The sequence below is a fragment of the Blennius ocellaris genome, assembly GCF_963422515.1.
Source record: "Blennius ocellaris genome assembly, chromosome: 10".
NCBI classification, from domain to species: domain Eukaryota; kingdom Metazoa; phylum Chordata; class Actinopteri; order Blenniiformes; family Blenniidae; genus Blennius; species Blennius ocellaris.
Genome location: NC_137659.1, coordinates 664702 through 688026, shown reverse-complemented (window position 1 = coordinate 688026; position 23325 = coordinate 664702). Strand labels below are relative to the sequence as shown.

At 48.6% G+C, this 23325-nt stretch overlaps 1 protein-coding gene across 1 annotated transcript; it reads left to right on the top strand.

Annotated features, from left to right (window-relative positions):
- The first annotated feature begins 13420 nt into the window (after positions 1–13420).
- On the top strand, positions 13421–17953 carry LOC308135605 (glutamine synthetase). The gene is made up of 7 exons (XM_080503677.1): positions 13421–13538; positions 14374–14562; positions 14657–14818; positions 15713–15859; positions 15946–16073; positions 16552–16751; positions 16850–17953. The coding sequence occupies exons 2-7, from the start codon at positions 14397–14399 to the stop codon at positions 17160–17162; spliced, it is 1116 nt and encodes a 371-aa protein (XP_080359803.1). The 5' UTR covers positions 13421–13538; positions 14374–14396; the 3' UTR covers positions 17163–17953.
- Positions 17954–23325: the final 5372 nt, after the last annotated feature.

The window sequence follows — 23325 nt, the reverse complement described above, 5'->3', positions numbered from 1 at the left end:
CCCCCAGGTGAGACACCCCCAGGTGAGACGCCCTCTCAGCAGAGTGGTAGTGACAGTACCTGTCTGGCCCACCAGGAGCGCCACCGGGGAGTCGTGGCAGGAGATCATGCTGTCCTGCCTGTCCGGCCAGGAGTGTGAGGCCGACACGTCTCTCGCCCCGTTCACCTCGTCTCCGGACCACGAGGGAGGCTGCGGGACGGACTTCGCCTACGTCTACTTTGTCTCCTTCATCTTCTTCAGCTCCTTCCTGGTGAGAACTGAAGTGGAGACCTTCTCCCTCCTCCTCCTCCTCCTCCTCCTCCTCCTCCTGATGTGTGTGTGTGTGTGTGTGTGTGTGTGTGTGTGTGTGTCCCTCCTCAGATGCTGAACCTCTTCGTGGCCGTCATCATGGACAACTTTGAGTATTTGACTCGAGACTCGTCCATCCTGGGTCCTCACCACCTGGACGAGTTCGTCAGGATCTGGGGGGAGTACGACCGCCTTGCCTGGTGAGGACACACTGCTCTCTGTGTGTGTGTGTGTGTGTGTGTGTGTATGTATGTGTGTGTGTGTGTGTGTGTGTGTGTGTGTGTACACTGTATTAACCCGACTGAAGGTGAAGGTGGTGTAATCCTGTCTCTCTCCAGCAGAGGGAGCCAAACATGGTTGTACCTCATAATAAACTGTGGTCTTTCTCCCTGCTGCTCCTCCTCACTCCTCCTCCTCACTGCTCCTCCTCCTGCTCTCCTCCCTGTTCTCCTTCCTGCTTCTCCTCCTGCTCCTCCTGCTGCTCCTCCCCGCTCTCCTCCCGGTTCTCCTCCTGCTGCTCCTCCCTGTTCTCTTCCTGCTGCTCCTCCCTGCTCCTCCTCCTGCTCCTCCCTGCTGCTCCTCCTCCTGCTCCTCCCTGCTGTTTGTCTCTGCTCCTCCTGCTCTTCCTCCCTGCTGCTTGTCCCTGCTCCCCCTGCTCCTCCTCCTGCTCCTCCCTGCTGTTTGTCTCTGCTCCTCCTGCTCTCCTCCTGCTGCTCCTCCCCACTCTCCTCCCTGCTGCTTGTCCCTGCTCCCCCTGCTGCTCCTCCCTGCTCCTCCTCCTGCTCCTCCTCCCTGGTCTCCTCCCTGCTGCTCCTCCCTGCTCCTCCTCCTGCTCCTCCTCCCTGGTCTCCTCCCTGCTGCTCCTCCCTGCTCCTCCTGCTGCTCCTCCTCCTGCTCCTCCCTGCTCTCCTCCCTCCTGCTCCTCCCTGCTCTCCTCCCTACTGCTCCTCCCTGTTCTCCTCCCTGTTCTCCTCCTGCTGCTCCTCCTCCCTGCTCCTCCCCAGCGGCAGGATCCACTACACGGCCATGTACGAGACGTTGACCCACATGTCTCCACCTCTGGGTCTCGGCAAGAAATGTCCCGCCAAGATCGCCTACAAGGTACCGGAGACATTTACACATTTCAAACTTTTTCAAGAGCAGAAGATGTGATCTGACAGTTTCGTTGCATTCTTTGGACACATCGCCACTACCTCTGTGGTCAACGGAGTAATGGAGTACTGTGCTTGGCGTGGATTACTTTCAGCGGCTGGTGCTGATGAACATGCCCGTGGACGAGGACATGGCCGTCCACTTCACCTCCACCCTCATGTCGCTCATCCGCACGGCGCTGGACATCAAGATCGCTCGCGGTGTGTGGACCGACTCGGGGGCGGCGGGGCGGCGTGGCGGCGTGGCGGCGTGGCGGCGTGGCGGCGGGGCGGCGTGGCGGCGGGGCGGCGGCTCACCGTTCTTCTGTGTTTTCAGGCGGCGAGGACCGGATCGCTCTGGACTCGGAGCTGCAGAAGGAGATCAGCATCATCTGGCCCTACCTGCCCCAGAAGACCCTGGACCTCCTGGTGCCCATCAACAAAGGTGAGGTCGAGCTCTATCCCGGGGAAGACTTATGTTCGGCGCGAGCCGGAAGACCTCCTCCAAGATGGCGGCGCTGTCGGCACGCCACAGGTGGCGCGGTGGGGCTTCTAGCGTTATACGTCTACGGCGTCTCTCGTCCTCACAGACACCGACATGACGGTGGGGAAGATCTACGCCTCCATGATGATCATGGACTATTTCAAACAGAACAAAGCCAAGAAGCTCCGGATGCAGCTGGAGGCTCAGGTCAGATATGCCCCCCCCCCCCCAACCCCTCCCCCACCCCCTAGTAGCCCCGCCCCCTCTGACCCGGGTGTCTGCTGGTTCTATTCCAGAAGGCCAACCTGATGTTTAAGCGTCTGGACGCCTCCACGCTCCCGGAGGACATCCTGTCCAACACGCAGCCGCTGCCCATGATGGCGCACAGCGCCGGCTCCGCCCTGTGAGTCCCCGCCCTCACACACTCCTCAGGTGTGTGTGTGTGTGTGCATGTGCATGTGAGTGTGTGTGTGTGTGTGTGTGCGTGCGTGTGTGTGAGTTGTGTTCACTGTGTTTGTCTGCAGGACCAGAGGAGGCTTCGTGGCTCTGAGTCCCATCTCTCCTCAGGAGCTGTTCCTGCAGCCGATCAGCTCCGACGTCGACGGCGGCCAGACGCAGAACCTGGTGAGAAGAACCACCTGTCTCACCCCCCCTCCTCACCCCCTCCTCACCACCCCCCCCCCCCCCCCCCCGTCACCCCCCCTCACCCCAGAGCTGCTATGACCTGACTAACCATGTTGATACGACAACAGGAACCTCGAGACTCTTTGTGTCGTTAAACGCTAACATGAAGATCCTTCATAAGCCGCTGATTCTCACCTGATTCTCATCTGATTCTCACCTGAGGCTCACCTGATTCTCACCGGATTCTCATCTGATTCTCACCTGAGGCTCACCTGATTCTCACCGGATTCTCACCGGATTCTCACCTGAGGCTCACCTGATTCTCACCTGATTCTCACCTGATTCTCACCCGATTCTCACTTGAGGCTAACCTGATTCTCACCTGAGTCTCACCTGATTCTCACCAGAGTCTCACCTGATTCTCACCAGAGTCTCACCTGATTCTCACCGGATTCTCACCTGATTCTCACCCGATTCTCACCCGATTCTCACCTGAGGCTAACCTGATTCTCACCTGATTCTCACCGGATTCTCACCTGATTCTCACCTGATTCTCACCTGATTCTCACCTGATTCTCACCTGATTCTCACCCGATTCTCACCTGAGGCTAACCTGATTCTCACCGGATTCTCACCTGATTCTCATCTGATTCTCACCAGATTCTCACCTGATTCTCACCTGAGGCTCACCTGAGACTCACCTGATTCTCACCCAATTCTCACCTGAGGCTCACCCGATTCTCACCCGATTCTCACCTGATTCTCACCTGATTCTCACCTGATTCTCACCTGATTCTCACTTGAGGCTCACCTGATTCTCACCTGATTCTCACCTGATTCTCACCTGATTCTCACCTGACTCTCACCTGATTCTCACCTGATTCTCATCTGATTCTCACCCAATTCTCACCCGATTCTCACCTGAGGCTCACCTGATTCTCACTTGATTCTCATCTGATTCTCACCGGATTCTCACCTGATTCTCACCGGATTCTCACCGGATTCTCATCTGAGTCTCACCTGAGTCTCACCTGAGTCTCACCTGATTCTCACCGGATTCTCACCGGAGTCTCACCTGAGTCTCACCGGATTCTCACCGGATTCTCACCTGATTCTGACCCGATTCTCATCTGATTCTCACCTGATTCTCACCCGATTCTCACCTGAGGCTCACCTGTCCTCGTCTGTTACTGTCTGATCGTCTGAACGTAAACCAGAGCCACAGGTGAGACCCACCAATCAGAGGCCAGTCAATCAATCAAACAATCAATCAATTAAACACTCAGTCATTCGAGCCAGTGATCATTTGGTCGACCCAACAACAGCGCCCTCCAGTGTCCCGGCAGACTAACTACACCGTTGGAACTCCTTTTTTTATTTTTAACGGACCAGGTGTGGTCACGTTCACCGTCGTCGTGGAAACGGGGCCTCAGGTTGATTGGTTGCTTGTCGTGCCGATCGGCTGGTCGATAACCTGCGGAAGTGACACCGCGGCTCCTCCGAACACGTCCCTGAACGTCTCTGTCGTGTTCGTCCGCCTCCGCCAAGGGTTCGGCGTCAGTCTGTCGCGGTGTGGCGCCGGGGGGAGTCCCTGCAGGGGGGGGCCTCAACGGCTCACGTTGTTTTCTGTCTGGGTTTGACGCTTCGCTCTGTCGTCCTGCTCAACGGCGAGTCAGTGTTTTGTTATTGACCGAAAACGGAAATCGTGTGTGTGTGTGAATGTTTGACGTCCATCTTTGGATGTTCACCGTTGTCCCGGTCCGTCCCGGTCTGTCCCGGTCTGTCCCGGTCCGTCCCGGTCCGTCCCGGTCCGTCCCGGTCTGTCCCGGTCTGTCCCGGTCCGTCCCGGTCCGTCCCGGTCCGTCCCAGCCTTCTGATTGGACGACGGTCGCGCCGTTCCCCCGGGCGGGTGCCTGGCTGGTCGGAGGCGGAGCCTCAAAGTGTCGTTGTTTCCTTGTAGGTGGGCGCGTGCGGTGGGGGGATGCTGTCGGTGTGGGGGGGCCTGTGTGTGCGGGCCTCCTCCATGCCCCGTCTGGCGGTGGAGCCGCAGGTACACTCACCTCCTCCTCCCACACCTGTCCGGGGGGCGGAGCTCCAGCCGGGCCGCACACTCCCAATTCCCACGGTCCTGAACGCATCGCTTAAGATCTGGACCAGTGTGGACCACACACACACACACACACACACACACACACACACACACACACACACACACACACACACACACACACACACACACACACACACACACACACAGGCCCAGCTGGAGCTCCGGGCCCCGGGGCCGGAGCTCGAGGCCTCAGGTGGCTGCATGGTCTCCCGAGTGGAGAGCCTGGTTGGTTCCTCTCCTGCATGATGAGCTGCTGACGAGTTTGGTTCTTGTCGGGCGGCGGTGGCGGTGACGGCGGCGGCGGTTTGGCGTGGCGCCATGAATGCCGGCGGTGCTGATGCTTGGTGTGACAGGCGGACTGACCTCCGTCCTCTTCCTCTTCCTCTTCTTCTTCCTCTTTCTCTTCCTCTTCCTCTTCCTCTTCCTCTCTTCCTCTTCCTTTCTTCCTCTTCCTCTCTTCCTCTTCCTCTTCCTCTTCCTCTCTTCCTCTCTTCCTCTCTTCCTCTTCCTCTCTTCCTTTTCCTCTCTTCCCCTTCCTCTCTTCCCCTTCCTCTCCTCCTCTTCCTCTTCCTCTTCCACTTCCTCGTCCTCTTCCTCTCTTCCTCTTCCTCTCTTCCTCTTCCTCTTCCTCTTCCTCTCTTCCTCTTCCTCTTCCTCTCTTCCTCTTCCTCTTCCTTTCTTCGTCTTCCTCTCTTCCTCTTCCTCTTCCTCTTCCTCTTCCTCTCTTCCTCTTCCTCTTCCTCTCTTCCTCTTAATCTTCCTCTTCCTCTCTTCCTGTTCCTCTCTTCCTTTTCCTCTTCCTCTTCCTTTCTTCCTCTCCTTCTCTTCATCTTCCTCTCTTCCTTTTCCTCTCTTCCCCTTCCTCTCCTCCTCTTCCTCTTCCTCTCTTCCTCTTCCTCTTCCTCTCTTCCTCTTCCTCTTCCTCTCTTCCTCTTCCTTTCTTCGTCTTCCTCTCTTCCTCTTCCTCTTCCTCTTCCTCTCTTCCTCTTCCTCTTCCTCTCTTCCTCTTCCTCTTCCCCTCTTCCTCTCTTCCTGTTCCTCTCTTCCTTTTCCTCTTCCTCTTCCTTTCTTCCTCTCCTTCTCTTCCTCTTCCTCTCTTCCTTTTCCTCTTCCTCTCTTCCTCTCTTCCTTTTCCTCTCTTCCTCTTCCTCTCTTCCTCTTCCTCTTCCTCTTCCTCTCTTCCTCTTCCTCTTCCTCTCTTCCTCTTCCTCTTCCCCTCTTCCTCTCTTCCTGTTCCTCTCTTCCTTTTCCTCTTCCTCTTCCTTTCTTCCTCTCCTTCTCTTCCTCTTCCTCTCTTCCTTTTCCTCTTCCTCTCTTCCTCTCTTCCTTTTCCTCTCTTCCTCTTCCTCTCTTCCTCTTCCTCTTCCTCTTCCTCCTGACGATGCTGCTGCACTCTGAAGCATGAAAAGCACTTTGAGTCTCTCTGGGTCGAGCATGTGACACGTTCTACTGCGCTCGCCTACCTACGTGTGTGTGTGTGTGTGTGTGTGTGTGTGTGTGTGTGTGTGTGTGTGTGTGTGTGTGTGTGTGTGTGTGTGTGTGTGTGTGTGTGTGTGTGTGTGTGTGTGTGTGTGTGTGTGTGTGTGTGTGTGTGTGTGTGTGTGTGTGTGTGTGTGTTGTAGCAGGGTGAGGCTGCCGGCGGCTCCATGAAGCGCTCGGCCTCCAGCGCCGGCGACCAGCGTGTGAACGGCCTGTGGCAGGAGGAGAAGAGTCCGGAACGTTTCTACCGACCGCGACACAAGAGCTACAAGGCTGCAGGTCAGAGCTCCATACTGTGTGTGTGTGTGTGTGTGCGTGTGTGTGAGTGTGTGTGTGTGCGTGTGTGTGCGTGTGCGTGCGTAGTTACATCTATGTGCGCGTGAATCGATTAGTGTGTTTGTGTACATTCTGTACATTTATTTCCCCTCTGATACAATTTCAGATTAAAATCTCACCACTCAAAGTGTCACACACAAATCTAATTGAACATCACACACACACACACACGCACACGCACACACACGCACACGCTCACACGCATACTTGTATCATACACAAAAATCATGATGTACATACATGACGTGTATAACGTTCATGACGTCCTGTATGATGTGTTCATGACGTGTTCATGATGTGTTCATGTGTTCATGATGTTATATGATGTGTTCATGATGTCATATGATGTGTTCATGATATTATGTGATGTGTTCATGATGTGATATGACGTGTTCATGATGTTATATGATGTGTTCATGATGTGATATGACGTGTTCATGATGTTATATGATGTGTTCATGATGTGATATGACGTGTTCATGATGTTATATGATGTGTCCATGATGTCATATGATGTGTCCATGATGTCATATGATATGTTCATGATGTCATATGATGTGTCCATGATGTCATATGATGTGTTCATGATGTCATATGATGTGTCCATGATGTCATATGATGTGTCCATGATGTCATATGATGTGTCCATGATGTCATATGATGTGTCCATGATGTCATATGATGTGTCCATGATGTCATATGATGTGTTCATGATGTCATATGATGTGTCCATGATGTCATATGATGTGTCCATGACGCCCTGTCGCTGTCTCTCCCTCACAGTGGCTCGGTCTGAGCGCCACAGCGAACGCGGCCGGTCGAAGGAACGCTGCCACCTGCTGTCGCCCGACGCGTCTCGTTGCAACTCGGAGGACCGAGGCCAGCAGGCGTCTCGATCGTCCAGCGGGGAGAGAGAGAGAGCTCAGGACAAACAGGTCCGGCCAGGAAACACTTTGCTAGCTACTGCAAATATCAAGTTACTGTTTACTAACTACAACTTCTATCTGCCGTAATATTTTTCCTCACCGTGATGCATAACTGGATTAATCCATTTTACTTAGTAATTGATTACAGTTACAAGATAATAGTTACTTTCGGAGATGCAAGCAGGTATTTACTGACTTAATAAATGACATTTAATTTTAGTGATTACAGTTACAAATTACTTTAATTTGAAAGGTACTGGATTCCGTTGTGACTCAACCGTTTGGAGAAGTTACTCGGTAATCAAGTGAAGTTCATGGATACTTTGCTGTTATCTAGTAATCGATTACAATGACTTGTTTATGAAAATATCGGACTTACGTTGCAAACTGTTGCAGTTTGCTATTATTTGATCACATCATGTGGTACGTAGGTAGTTTATGCAGATTACAAGTAACGAGTAAAAGTAGAGGAGTTGCTTGAGGACCACAAGGTCTCGTGTTCCTTCGTTTCCACGGAGACGAGATCGGTGCGCTTTTCGAAGAGTTGCACCGTTCCACGGTCTTCAGTGACTCCGAGCGCCGTTGTCATGGAAACCGGCACTGGAACCTTTACGGAACAACTTGTGATGTCACTGCCGTGTCAACGGGAACGAAGGCAAACCTCCGAGCTTGTTTCTTTCTGAAAACGTGAAATTTTGATTATTTATTCATATTTTTTTATTTAATCTAACGTTTTAAAAAAAAACACACGAAGCAACAACAAACGTCTCTACTGATTCCCGCCGGACACTTTTTCTTAGATACTGAAGATTTGACAGCTTATTGGCTCCGATCGGGATGAACGACTCTGACGAGTTGTCACGTCTCCTCTGATTGGCCGGTTTCCGTCCGTCTCCAGGGAAACAGCTCGGACAGCCCGGTGCCGTCCACCTCGGAGTCCAGCACGCCGAGCGTGCGCCGCCCCCTGTCCCAGACGCCCACGCGCTCTCGCCCTCACATCTCCTACTCGCCGCTGGCGGCGGCGGCGGGCGACGACGAGGACGAGCCGACGGCGGCGGCGGCGGCGGCGGCTGCGCGGTGGGAGGAGCGAGGGGAGGCGGGCAGCCCGACCGACCTGCAGGCGACGGCGACGCCGCCGCCGCGGCGCTACCCGTCCGAGCCGTTCCTGGCCTCGCAGGACGACGAGCACAGCCCCGACCCGTCCGGCCCCATGGAGACGCTGACCTTCGAGGCGGCGGTGGCCTGCAGCCTGGGCCGCGCCAACACCATCAGCTCGGCGCGCCCGCGGTCGCGCTCGGGCTGGAACGTCCCCAACGGACACTTCCGCAAGCGCCTGGCGCAGACGGCCTCGGTGCCGGGCTGCGACCCGCTGAGCGACACGGAGGAGGACGACAGGTGCTAGGGGACGGCGCCGCGCCGGTACGATTCCCAGCAAGGAGGCGGGGGAGGGGCAGGGGCAAAGGGGTGGGGGAGGGGCAGGGGCAGGGGGAGGGGCAGGGGGAGGTCGACGACTCTTTGGGGCGTTCAGACGCTCCCGAGTCCTCTGAAGGTCAAACGTGAGCCGAAGGGACAAAGAACAATTCTTCCTGAAACTGTAGTTGCTCATTCACACAAACGACGAGTACGAACGCTGGGGGAACTCCGGGGGAACGCCGGGGGAACGCCGGAGGATTGTCTCGCCACCCGGAGCTTGACGTCTCTCGCTCCCGAATCTCGTGTCGCCTCCCAAACGGCCGTCCCGGAACGACCCTCTGCCTCCCTACACGGGTTTCATTTGTCTGGAATCATCTTATCTGGAGAAAACAAACTGCCGTCCAAAGAGTGAGAATCGGTTTTGTTTAGTTGTTTCCACGTCCGCCTCTCACTGGTCTCCTGATCCGACGGTTCTGGGAAGGTCAAGATCTGCTGCGCTGGAGGTTTTTGAGGGTCGAGTTCAGGACAAAGAATCAGGTTCTCGTGATCGATGCCATCGACTGACGGACAACGTTCAGTCCACTTCGTGGACCCGAGGTTCTCTGGCTAACGACAATCATAGTTCCCTTGTGGTCGACAAGGTTGTTTTTCGTCTGTGTGTGTTTATTTATTTATTGGTTTCTTCTTGTTTTACCAACTTTTCACAAAAACGAATTTCATGAAATCTTCAGGGGTTGATTTGTCATCGTCTAAATAACGATCCATAAGATTGTTTCGGACGTTTAACCTTTCCGAATAAATCCCAAACCTCACGGAGGAGATCAAAAGGAGATCAGTGCCTGTTGCCATGGAGACGCTCAGTGTTTCACACAGCGACACCTCTACCCGACAGGCTAGTGGCTAGTTAGCATCGATTTTATGATCACATCGAAAATTCCCAGAATTTGATATTAAAATTCCCAGACAATGTTAAAAATCCCAGAAAGTTGTTAAAATTCTCAGACATTTATGTTAAAATTCTCAGAAATTTGTGTTAAAAATCCCAGAAATTTATGTTGCAATTCCCAGAAATTTATGTTGAAAATTCTCAGACATTTATGTTAAAATTCTCAGACATTTGTGTTAAAAATCCCAGAAATTTATGTTAAAATTCTCAGAAATTTGTGTTAAAAATCCCAGAAATAAATGTTGAAAATTCTCAGAAATTTATGTTAAAAAATGCCAGAAATATGTTAAAAATCCCAGAAATTTATGTTGAAAATTCCAGAAATGTATGTTGAAAGTCCCAGAAATTAATTACATTTTTATTTTTATTCATTTAGCTAAAACCTAAAAATGACTTTATTATCATCATGAAACTTTGAAATCAAACAACAGTAACAAAACCATTTTCTTCCATACATTGTAGTGTGGTTTGGTTTTCTTAAATAAACCAAATGTACATAATAATAATAATAATAATAATAAATACATTTTATTTATAGGCACCGTTCAAAAACACTCAATGTCGCCTCACAAAAGGTAAAAACAACATAAAAACCAACACAAGGTACTGAAACCTCGATAGCAGCCAAAGTAAGGATGTTATTTATGTATTGGGATCAATTCGCTGCAGAAAACTAGAAGAACTGAACACAAACAACCTGGAAACCTGATTTCTATTATTGTTTCTGGACCCGTTTTACTTTTCTTCCTCGACAGGAAGTCGTCTCCAAATCACAAGTTCACTTATTCATAATTAGGTTGTTTGTTTGCTTGTTTGTTTGTTTGGGAAGCGAAGGACGAGACTCGAGTTTAAAAGATTCACAGTGATTATCTGTGCAGCGTGTGAATATTCAACTACACTTTCTTATCGGTTTACCTGTAAATACGTCGTGACGCACACACACACACACACACACACACACACACACACACACACACACACACACACACAAGCCATCCTGAAGAGGTGATTCTAATAAGTTAAACTCACTAATGCTGGATTTTTTTACAGTGTGAATGGATTGTGCCGGAGGAAAAGCGCCTGATTTTCCTCGTTACCCGTTTTTTTTTCCGTTTTTTTTTCCCCTTTCTTTCTTCTCGGTATTGAACCTAATAAGTTGTGAGATATGCATTATTATAGAACAACGTAGAAAAGATGCTTTCTTGTAATTTCACGTGCACTCTTGTCCAATCATGTCTCCACCCAACCTTTAAAAAAAAGAAAAGAAAAAAAAAAAGATGGATTATCTTTAATCGTCCTTTTTAAAAACATGCTTTTACTCTTATTTTCTTAACAAGTCTAAACCCTTTAAAGGATAATTTAATTGTTTTTTTTTTTCCCCCCCACAAATGCATCTTGAGGCGTGTGACTTTTCCACCAACTTGATCCCGCAAGAAATCCTTCGTCTGTTTTCACCCTTCTCCTCGATTGCGGATTTCCCGCTTCACGGATCAACGTTGCTCTATTACTTACTAATAATGTACAGAGGATTTATGCTGTTTGTAACGTTTGGAGAGGAAGAAATAAGGCGCGGAGGGGAGACGCTCCCCGGAATTGCTCATTTTACGGTTTGTTGTTATTTGTTCGATCGGCCTGAAGCCGATTCTGTGAAACTAACTTAACCAAAAAAAAAACAAACACAAACAAACATGGAGATTTGTACCATAAGTTCCTGGAATGCAAATACTGTGTGGGTTTTTATGTGTATAATAGCTGTATATAATAATAAAGGTGTTCTCCTGTTGCAGGATCCCTCTGTCTTTCCTTACTTTCCACTAAAGAATTAGACAAATAAAATAAAAAAAAACCTTGTTTTGAACATTTAAAACACTCAAAGTATCTGAAAATACTGTTCAACTGGAGTAATGTGAGTATTTGTAGTTTGATACTTCCACGATTTGATGACAAGAATCAGATTGTACTGAGTAAAGTGTTCTAGAGAAACTTTAAATATCCTAAAATATTACTTGTTAACTACAAGTGGAATTATATACAAGTAAAAAAAAGTACTGTTTCTAGTTTATGAGTAGAGTCAGTCGTTACTTTCATTCCTTGTGGTTTTAAAAGAAGTAAAAATGGTGAAATGTGCTTAATTGTATGATAATTGTAATGATAAAATTGCAGTAATTACATTACTTTCATTCCTGAAGATCCTAAAAGTAACAAATAATATTCGTGAATATATCAAACTAAAAAAGAAAAGTACTCCTAATACTCAATTACAGTCATTTAGCATTTGTAATCTGTTACTTCAAAACTAAATACAATTCCCAAGTAGTACAACAACTTATATTCATCCTCCTGGACTATGAACAGAATTAGAAACAAATAAAAGTTGTAGTTATAAAAATAACTGCTACTAGATTACATGAGTGAAAGTGACGTTACACGTGGAATTAAGTGCAACTCGGTACTCAGAGAAAATCACAGTAACGCGAGTACCAGAAGTTGTAATGAAGAGTCCGTCCACCAGGGGGCGAGGTCACACAGCGCAACGTGGCGACGCGGCGCGCGGTGACGTCATGACGCAGCTTCGCCGGACGCCTCATCGAATCTCATGGAATTAAGAGTTTAAAATGAAGACAACGCATTTTTACTGTTTAAAAAAAAAAAAAAAAAAAAAAGTCTGAATACTTTATAATTCTCTTTAATCACGTGTTTCTCTCTGAGGTTTTATTTTCCTAAACGGGAAAAAAAACTGCAAAGTTCTTATTAAAATGTACTTTTTTTTTTTTTTTTTTTTTTTTTTACAGTGGAAACTAATCATCACGTCGTAATTATTGATGCAATCATGAGACGAACGTCGGAATAACAATAGAGGGCCTGGTTGTAAATGTATCCGGATACTTTTGACCTCAGCGTTTCCTGCTGAGTTATTTAATGTGACTCATCACGTCAAACTAAATAACTTTAATTGGTAAACAGACCGGCAGTAACCGGATTCAGTCTTAATATCCACATTAACAGCTGCTTGTTTTTCTTTATTGCTTTTTCTTTATTTTATTTTTTTTATTTAATTATCAAGGTGCCATTTACACCACAATTAAAAAAAATTTAATACAACAACGACGCATTTTCGCTTGAAACGTGGCGGTTTAGAGCCGCGCGGGCCTTGCTGGTGCCACGTGGTTGTTTTCACAAACAACCGGACTTTATTTACTCGCGCACGTGAAGCTGAACGCAGAAGCAGCGAAGACAAAAACGTCGGAACGAGCTGAGATCAAGGTTTTTTTTTTTTTCCCTCGCTGTTACATAACATCTGCCGTTTAAAACCAGCGCGCGCAGTACCGGGGCCCACCGCCGGGGGGCGCAGCGACACTTCCGTGTGTGCGTGTGTGTGTGTGTGTGTACATTTTGTCCCACTTTTTTTTTTTTTTTTTTTTTTTTATTGTCTTAATTTAAAGTCTGGGGTGAAACTCGCGCGCACGCACAGACACAGCTGATGCGCGCGCACGCGGCTCGTTTCCTTCCTCCGGAGCGGGCGGGGGAGAGAGAGACACAGAGAGAGAGAGAGAGAGAGAGGGGGGAGGGGGGCGTTGCGGCTTGCAGCGCGAGCGCCCGGCGGACCAATCAGAGACGATCCGTCCCAGCTCCTGCTCTTATAAAAACGGGGTCGGATCCGGAGCCTCGGTACCGGAGAATGAGACAGACCGAGGGGGACCTTCTGCCCGCAGCACACCGGAGCCGCCAGCCGTCCAGCTCCCGCTTCTCCTCCTCCTCCTCCTTCTCCTCTTCCTCCTCTTCCTCCTGCTGATCTCCACAGGTACACGCTACACTCCGTGTATGTGTGTGTGTGTGTGTTTGAGTGAGTGAGTGTGTGTGTGTAAGTAAGAGCGGGTAAACTGTGCGCGCGCGTCCAGACTTCAAAACAAAGTGAGTTTATGTTTTTTGTTTTTTTGCGCTTTTACGATGTTTTATTCCTTCTTCTTTAGCGCTTTAATTGCGGGTTTTAATTGCGGACGCCGTCGCCATGGTGATAACAAAGAGGATCCGACATTACGCAACGTTGCCTCAGTTGTGCGGCGAAAAAAAAAACCACGCAGATCTGGAGGCTTGTTGCGTGTAATATTTTCAAAAAAAAAATGTGTTTTTGTGTGTGATAAATATCTCGCTACGCGCTGCTGCTGCTGTTGTTGTTGTCGGGTTTTTTTTTGTTTTTTTTTGCTGTTGTTGTTTTTTGTTCCGCGCGGACAAAGAGTTCCATCTCTTGTTTTCTGCGTTTCTTTGTGCGTCAAAACGTCTCGTGTTGGTCTTGTTTCTCGTCGGACACTTTTTTTTTTAACACACATTTTTATTTATTTTTTTGCGCGTGTCTTTGTGCGACGAACGTGTCGCGTATTTATTTATTGTGTGTTTTTCTACCCACGTTTTTTTTTTTTTAACGCACAGACTGATGGAAAAACCCCAGAAAGCACCAGCAGAGTGTTTCTTGTGTTCGCCTCTTGTCTTTACCCCCCCCCCCCCATCCCCCCCCCCCCCCCCCCCCTCGAGGACAAAAACAATGCTGCTGCTTTTGTGTGTTTTCTGCCCCCCCTCCCTCTCCACTCACTCGGTTATGTAACCTCTGCTCCGGCCTCTTACCTGCCCCCCCCCCCCAGGTGTGTCCCAGCAGCCAGTAAAGATGGCCGTGTCGTCCAGCGCCGCCCTCAGCAAGGCGGTGAAGCAGCAGTACATGCAGCTGCCGCAGGGGGACAAGGTCCAGGCCATGTACATCTGGATCGACGGCACCGGGGAGGGACTCCGCTGCAAGACCCGGACCCTGGACTCCGAGCCCAAGAGCATCGAAGGTAGAGCGAGTCGGAGCGTGGCGGTGGCGGCGGTGGCGACCGGGTGGGGGCGGTTCGGTGTGTCTCACCCCCCCCTCCTCCTCCTCTTCCTCAGACCTCCCCGAGTGGAACTTCGACGGCTCCAGTACCTACCAGTCCGAAGGGTCCAACAGCGACATGTACCTGGTCCCCTCCGCCATCTTCAGGGACCCGTTCCGCAAAGACCCCAACAAGCTGGTGCTGTGTGAAGTACTCAAGTACAACCGCAAGCCCGCCGGTACGACACACACACACAGTACTCCACTACTTCTTAAAAGTATAGGAGGTACTATATTACTTCAGGAGAATTAAAGCAGGTTGTGCTCCAGTACTTTGTGTTTAGTTACTTTATTGTCATTATTCATGCTGGAGTACCAACAGTAGTAGTGGTAATGGTAGGAGTAATAGTAGTAGGAGTAGTAATAGGAGTAGTGGGAGTAGTAGTGAAAGGAGTAGGAGAAGTAATAGTAGTAGGAGTAGTAGTAAAAGTAGGAGTAGCAGTAATAGTAGTAGTGAGTACTGAGTTTTATCAGGAAAAACTGGAGGTATTATTGTTATTTAACAGTTGCTTCCAAACTAACTTTACTGTCACTATTGTAGTTTTACTCGTTTACTTCAAATATTGTCACGATAAAGTACTGCGTGACTCAATTGGTGACACTTTTCTGCTGTGACGTAAAGTAACTAATACTCGAGTACAGTACCATATATAGATTCCTCGTTTCTTCCGCTGAACTAAATATTAATTTGAGGGAAGTTCTTTGTTGAAACAAACTGAAGTGTTCAGGAACAAAGGCTCAGGTGTGGGATGTGTGAGGCCTCCTGATTGGATGCTGGAAGGCCAGGTGGGCGGGGCTTCACTGTCATGTGTATGTGTGTGTGTGGGGAAAAGAACTGGATCTGTATGTGTTCATTGCGTCGCTGCTGAACACGGAAGAACGAAGTGCCGAGCAGAAGCTCGGCCTTATGGGCCTTTTTTTTTTAAACAATTATTATTTGAGACGATTTGGGCGGTTGCTACGGCAACGTGGACTCAATCGGCGAAAAGTCCCGACGTTCATCTGACCCGCTTTTGTTTGACTTTTATTCCTGCGTTTGTTGGTTTGCGTCTGATCCCGTCGTGTCTCTGCAGAAACCAACCTGAGGATCACCTGCAACAAGGTGATGGACATGGTGAAGGACCAGCACCCCTGGTTCGGCATGGAGCAGGAGTACACCATCCTGGGGACGGACGGACACCCCTTCGGCTGGCCGTCCAACGGCTTCCCCGGACCGCAAGGTGAGCAGCAGCCCTGGACCCCACCTTCCTCCTCGTCCTTCCTCCTCTTCCTCCTTCCTCCTCCTGAACGCTCGTCGTGTTTGCAGGTCCGTACTACTGCGGCGTCGGCGCGGACAAGGCGTACGGCCGCGACATCGTGGAGGCTCATTACAAGGCCTGCTTGTACGCCGGAGTCCAGATCTGCGGAACCAACGCCGAAGTGATGCCGGCTCAGGTAAACCCCCAACACCCATTTACACCCTTTATTGTGGCGGGTTGCTCAACGAGGAAGTCGGGGCTCGATTTGCAACTCGAAGAGTCAAAGATTTAAATATTTCGAGGTCATTGGTTCTGTTCAAAAATACTTCAAAGGTGAAACTTTTAGTTTCAGATCCTTTCAACTCAGGAGTTGAAAGGTTCCGTCAAAGGAGCATAGACCTATATGACTCGTATAGAAGTCTATAAGCAGGAGTTCACTTCTAAGTTGCTCCATGAGGAATTGGAGTCACAGCGCCCCTAAGGGCCTGGCATGTGTACTACATGCCCTAAAATCCCGTCGCCGTGCTTTTTATCTCGTGTGGGCGGAGCCTAAAAAAAGTTATCGACCCCTCCTCCTCCTCCACCGAGGCAGAGTGAGTTTTTTTTTTTTTCCGTGTGGTTTCGGGAGGAGCGGCGTCCTGTTTTGCTAACGGCGGCGCCCGGCGTGTGTGCAGTGGGAGTTCCAGGTGGGGCCGTGCGAGGGCATCGAGATGGGCGACCACCTGTGGGCGGCGCGCTTCATCCTCCACCGCGTCTGCGAGGACTTCGGCGTGGTGGCGTCCTTCGACCCCAAGCCCATCCCCGGGAACTGGAACGGCGCCGGCTGCCACACCAACTTCAGCACCAAGGAGATGAGGGAAGACGACGGCTTGAAGTGAGCGTCCGCCCCGTCCGCCCGCCGCCTCGTTGCTGTTGTTTGTCGTTGTTTTGATGTTCCTTGACGCGCCCCCCCTCCCCCCCCGCCGCCCCCAGGGCCATCGAGGACAGCATCGAGAAGCTCGCCAAGAGGCACAGCTACCACATCCGCGCCTACGACCCCAAGGGGGGCCTGGACAACGCCCGGCGCCTCACCGGCCACCACGAGACCTCCAACATCCACGAGTTCTCGGCCGGCGTGGCCAACCGCGGCGCTAGCATCCGCATCCCGCGCACCGTGGGCCAGGAGAAGAAGGGCTACTTCGAGGACCGCCGCCCGTCGGCCAACTGCGACCCGTACGCCGTGACCGAGGCGCTGATACGCACCTGTTTGCTGAGCGAGGAGGGCGAGGAGCCCGTGGAATACTAAACCCCCGTGGACTGACCCCCCTCGCCCCTCCCCCGACGTCGTCGTCGTCTCAAACTAGAACTCTTCTTCTTCTTCGCCCACTCATTTTAATCAACATTTTTTTTTTTTAATCTTAATGGTTTCAAGTTGGCTGGTCAACTTAATAACATGACGGTGGCGTTTTTACCCACCCCTCCCCCTCCTCCCCTCCCAACGCGGTTAATGTGCAGGGTACGTCCCCCCCCCCCCCCCCCCCCCTCGTCTTTTAAAGGGACGGGCTTTTTTTTTTCTCGTAACACTCGTTCTCCAGCCCTCCGTCGCTTCGTTCCCTCCTTCCCGTCGGTGAACTAAAAAAAAAAAGTGAACTAAAAGCACATGGACACTGCAGACTAGCGCCGCCGAGGGTGGAAACGTAACGTAACCTTAATCTCCACTACTTCGTCGTACCAGTTTTTTTTTTAATATGTTGATCTCCCCGCCTTGTTTCTCAGATGTCCAGTCTTCAGTGTTACTAACTTTGTTGGTTTTGTTTTTTTTTTTTTTTTTCTGACGTGTATATTTGGAAAATGGCGATTTCTTTTCTTTTTCTTTTTCTTTCGTTTGTGGCGCCTTGTTCGGTACACTCTGTACCCGCTCGTACGTTTCTTCACATGTTGTGGATCTGTCCATAATGCCATTTGTAGATTTTCCTCAAGGAGTTTTATCCTTTTGTTAACTGAGATATATTGTAAATCACCTGATTTGTAAAACATCCTGTTTACCAGACTTGGTGTTTTTTATTGATACATTTAAAACTTTTATTTTTATCACAACTCTTGACTTTTTGTTTTTTGTTTTTTCCTGCTGAATATTACGTCTGGGACTTTTGTCCTCGGAAGACAAACGAGCTGCGGTAGTGAGACAAGTGGGGGTTTTTTTTTTTTTTTAGATGATTCATCCAATCCTGAGTCAGTCCGACTATTACGATGAGCGGTTTGTAGAAACGCCGCAGGTCAAACCGGCTCCGGCAGGAGGATTACGGAAGAAACAAATTAAATACAGCCGTAACCATGGCGACAAAGCTCCACGTTGGCTCAGCATTTTCAAGGGGCTGCCTGCAAGACGTAGGAAAGGGCAAAATGGCCCAATTTAAAAAAAGAAAAGTTAAAGCTATTGCTCCACTTCATGTATAAAACACACAGAGATTAAATACAGCCGTAACCATGGCGACAAAGCTCCACGTTGGCTCAGCATTTTCAAGGGGCTGCCTGCAAGACGTAGGAAAGGGCAAAATGGCCCAATTTCAAAAAAAAAAAAAAAGAAAAGTTAAAGCTATTGCTCCACTTCATGTATAAAACACACAGATTAAATACAACCGTAACCATGGCGACAAAGCTCCACGTTGCCTCAAAGGATTTGACGGGGCTGCCTGCAAGACGTAGGAAAGGGCAAAATGGCCCCATTTAAAAAAAAAAAAAAAAAAAAAAAGTTAAAGTTCTTGCTACAGAGATTAAATACAACCGTAACCATGGCGACAAAGCTCCACGTTGCCTCAAAGGATTTTGACGGGGCTGCCTGCAAGATGCAGGAAAGGGCAAAATGGCCCTTAAAAAAAGAAAAAAGTTAAAGCTATTGTTCCACTTCATGTATGAAACGAGTTCCAACAGGAAATTGTTTCATAATTCCAACCTGTCGTATTAAAGAGCAGAAAACAAACAGAGGGAGGTGATTGATGTGGGGGGGGGGGGTGGAAACACTTGATTCCTCAGAAATAATTAACTTCATCATAGTTTATTTGTCCTCTTGGGGAAAGTCTGACGCGTTTCCAGGAAGCGCCGTGACGAGGAAATGACTTTTATTAGGTTGATGCAATAATAAAGTGACGAGCGACTCTGAGGTTCACAATATAAAACTACTTTTTTAACACAGAAAATGACATAAATAACATGATTTCCTCCGGATTTGGTGGTTTTATTGGTGACGGTCAGAAACGACGTCATTTCATTTTGAGACGTCTCAAGTTCCTGAATCGTATTGACTCACTGCCTCAGGAGAGGCGGGGTCACTGGGAAACGACTCCTGAGATGACGAGAGATGACTCTTGTAAAAGATGACTCCGAGACGACTCCTCTGAGATGACTCCACTAAAAGATGACTCTTTTGAGGGGACTCCTAGACGACTCTTCTGATGTGACTCCACAAAAAGATGATGACTCCTAGACGACTCTTTTGAGGTGATTCCTAGACGACTCCTCTGATGTGACTCCTAGATGACCCCACTGAGATGATTCCGCTAAAAGATGACTCCTTTGAGGTGACTCCAAGACGACTCCTCTTAGATGACTCCTAGTCGACTCTTCTGATGTGACTCCTAAAAAAGATGATGACTCCTAGATGACTCCTTTGAGGTGACTGCTCTGAGATGACTCTTTTGAGGTGACTCCACAAAAAGAGGATGACTCCTAGACGACTCCTTTGAGGTGACTGCGCTGAGATGACTCTTTTGAGGTGATTCCTAGACGACTCCTCTGATGTGACTCCACAAAAAGATGACTCCTCCTAGATGACCCCACTGAGATGACTCCACTAAAAGATGACTCCTCTGATGTGACTCCACAAAACGATGACTCCTCCTAGACGACTCCACTAAAAGACGACTCCTCTGATGTGACTCTACAAAGGATGACTCCTCGTAGACGACCCCACTGAGATGACTCCACTAAAAGACGACTCCTCTGATGTGACTCCACAAAACGATGACTCCTCCTAGACGACTCCTCTGAGACGTCTTCACAAAACGATGACTCCTCTTAGACAACTCCTCTGAGATGACTCCACTAAAAGATGACTCCTCCTAGATGACTCCTTTGAGGTGACTGCTCTGAGATTACTCTTTTGAGGGGACTCCTTTGAGGTGACTGCTCTGAGATGACTCTTTTGAGGTGATTCCTAGACGACTCCTCTGATGTGACTCCACAAAAGGATGACTCCTCCGAGACGACCCCACTGAGATGACTCCACTAAAAGACGACTCCTCTGATGTGACTCCACAAAACGATGACTCCTCCTAGACGACTCCACTAAAAGACGACTCCTCTGATGTGACTCTACAAAGGATGACTCCTCGTAGACGACCCCACTGAGATGACTCCACTAAAAGACGACTCCTCCTAGACGACTCCTCTGAGACGTCTTCACAAAACGATGACTCCTCTTAGACAACTCCTCTGAGATGACTCCACTAAAAGATGACTCCTCCTAGATGACTCCTTTGAGGTGACTGCTCTGAGATTACTCTTTTGAGGGGACTCCTTTGAGGTGACTGCTCTGAGATGACTCTTTTGAGGTGATTCCTAGACGACTCCTCTGATGTGACTCCACAAAAGGATGACTCCTCCGAGACGACCCCACTGAGATGACTCCACTAAAAGACGACTCCTCTGATGTGACTCCACAAAACGATGACTCCTCCGAGACGACTCCTCTGATGTGACTCCACTAAAAGATGACTCCTCCGAGAAGAGTCACATTTTTTCTTGCTCTGTGACGTCTTCTTCTGTGTTTCTGTGGCAGAGTTACAGCGCCACCTGTAGGTCTGGCTGATGTACTACATCCTTTTTTAGTAGTTTTCATAGCGTGGCCTGGCCTGGGAGTTAAAGATAAAACACACACACACACACACACACACACACACACACACACACACACACACACACACACACACACACACACACACACACACACACACACACACGTTTCCATCGATATGTAGAAGATCAAAGAAGATCAAAACAACACATGGACACTTCCTGGTCCTCTGGGCTTCACTCTGGTCTTTAAACTTGAAAGCTTGTGAACGATTGTCGAGTCTTTTACATATAAATTAAATATAAATTAAACATAGATTAAATATAAATTAAACATAGGTTACATATAAACCTCCTCTTGTTTACATTTGGGGCAAAACTCAACTCAGGAAGTAGAAAAACATTTTTTTGTGTTGCTGCTGAAGCAACAAGTTGAGAAAACATTTCACACACACACACGTGCTCCTGCTGTTTTCGGGGGAGGGGCTCACAGAAGTTTGCTTGCAGACCTTTCCCCTACTTCCCAGCTGCCCTCGGCGACACGCCGCTCTCTGCGCCCCGATTGGCTCCTCCAGGAAAAGCAGGAGCCAATCAGGGCGCTGCTCCGTCCTGTTGTTCAGGACCAGGGGTCTTGGCCGCCGGCCATCAGATGTACTTTTACTTTGTTTTTGGGTCTTTTTTTTTTTTTTTTTTTTTTTTTTTTTTTAGAGCGAGAGCAGCTCAGAGCGTGTCCTTCCTCACATCCAAGAACGGAAACTTTTCAGGAGACACGTGACGAATGTTTTTAACCCGAAAGTAGGTTAAAAAAAAAAATAACAAGAAGATTAAAGTGAATCATGATTATAAAATAAACTAATCAGGCACAAGAAGAGTCTTTACTCATGTCTTGTCTCACAGAAACTTCAGAAAACACATCTTCAATTTTACAAAACAGAAAAAAACCAAAGTGAATTTCACAGAACGGCATCTGTATTTGCTCTTTTGTGAAAGTTTCAGAAAAGTTATCTCGGCGGCGTGTTTACTCCCCCCCCCCAATAGTGCTGGCTCAGCATTTGAACAGTCTGCACGTGTGGATGATGTGAAAACAACTGAGTCTGGGAGGAAAACGTCACACATTCCTGCCCTGCGCTTGTTTTCCTCTCAGACGGGTTCAGTCCACCGCAGCCAGACGCCGGTTTTATCAGCTAGGGCTCCTTTTACACGCTTTTCAAAGTGGAAACGGAAACGGCTAAACGTTAACGTCCTAAAATCTAATGCTTTGTTCCTTTGATCCTTTGATGGTGATAAATCAGCCCTGAACATTTCATGTAATTCAGGTTATTTGTTTGTGCGAAAAGTTGGTAAAAAAAAAAAACCCAACATACATAGCAATAAAAAAATTAATACACGCAGATGAAAACACAACCTTCATTGGCGAAGGTAACAACAGTACCAACTAGTGGCCCAGCGTGGAAACTACATAATTTTCACTGTGTCCGCCGTTTCAGTTTTCAGAACGTCGTCGTGGAAACACAAAGCGTTTCTGATGCAAAAACGCGTTTTCATTGGCAAGGCTGTTGTGTGAACGAGGTCGAAGGTCGCGAGCAGTCGGATAGAATGTGTGAATCTGCAGTTTGTTTGTTTTTTGTCCTGTTTGTGAAATAAAACGATTCACTATCCTAGAAGCTGTTCTGTTGTTCTGGTATTTAGACGCTTTCATTATGAAGTTGTACCACATGGACTCTGATCATTTGGAGTTTAGAACTACTTTTCGCAGCCATACCAGAAATATAAGTACAGATATTTGGGTTTTTTGTACTCGTTTTGAACTTTCACACTGGAGTTGAACCAGTTAGTTTGTCGTCTGAATACAAAACGATACCATGGAAAGTCTGAGGCCACGTTTATCCCGAGTATCTGAAAAAAAATGGAAAAATACGTATATTTATCTCGCAATTCGTGACGTCCTGTTTATTTTTTTCCAGGATTCTGATTGGCTATCGCGGCTTCATACTTCTCGCTGCACTGCCCCCTACAGGTCTGGCTGCTCATAGCAGTTGTGAACCCGCTAAATATGTGAGTCAGTCTAAATGGAGAATTTTTCTTTTTAAACGTAGAGAGGGAAATATCCCTTTTTCTTTTTTTTGTTAAACTGATTATATGTGAACGTGTTCTAATCTACGACGGCGTCCAGTTTTAATTTGGACTAATTCCCTTCCCGGTTTGTGGTTTTCAGCAGAGGAACCCTGCAGGTTTTAATGATCTCTTTAAGTGACTGATAAGAGCCTTTTATTCTCCTTCATATCTAGATTGTTGTCATCAAACTCTATGACCTCCAGGATTACCGCGGCTCAAATGATTAGCCGACGTGTACGTCAGCTATTTTAACGTTTGACTTAAAATGTAAAATTCTGAAGCAGGTCAGAGTGTTTTCAGACGAGTACATGAGTCCATGCGATGGGTTCCACCTGGCTGTGTACAATATACACCCCCCTCCCCCCCAATCCCCTTCTCCCTCACCCCATCCCCCCCCATCCCCCCGTCCCCCTCCCCCGCTCTGTCAACTGTGACCTTTTTAACCCCGCGGTGAAAACCTTTATTGGACTCGATCACGCAACCTTCTTTGGACTTTTGTGCTA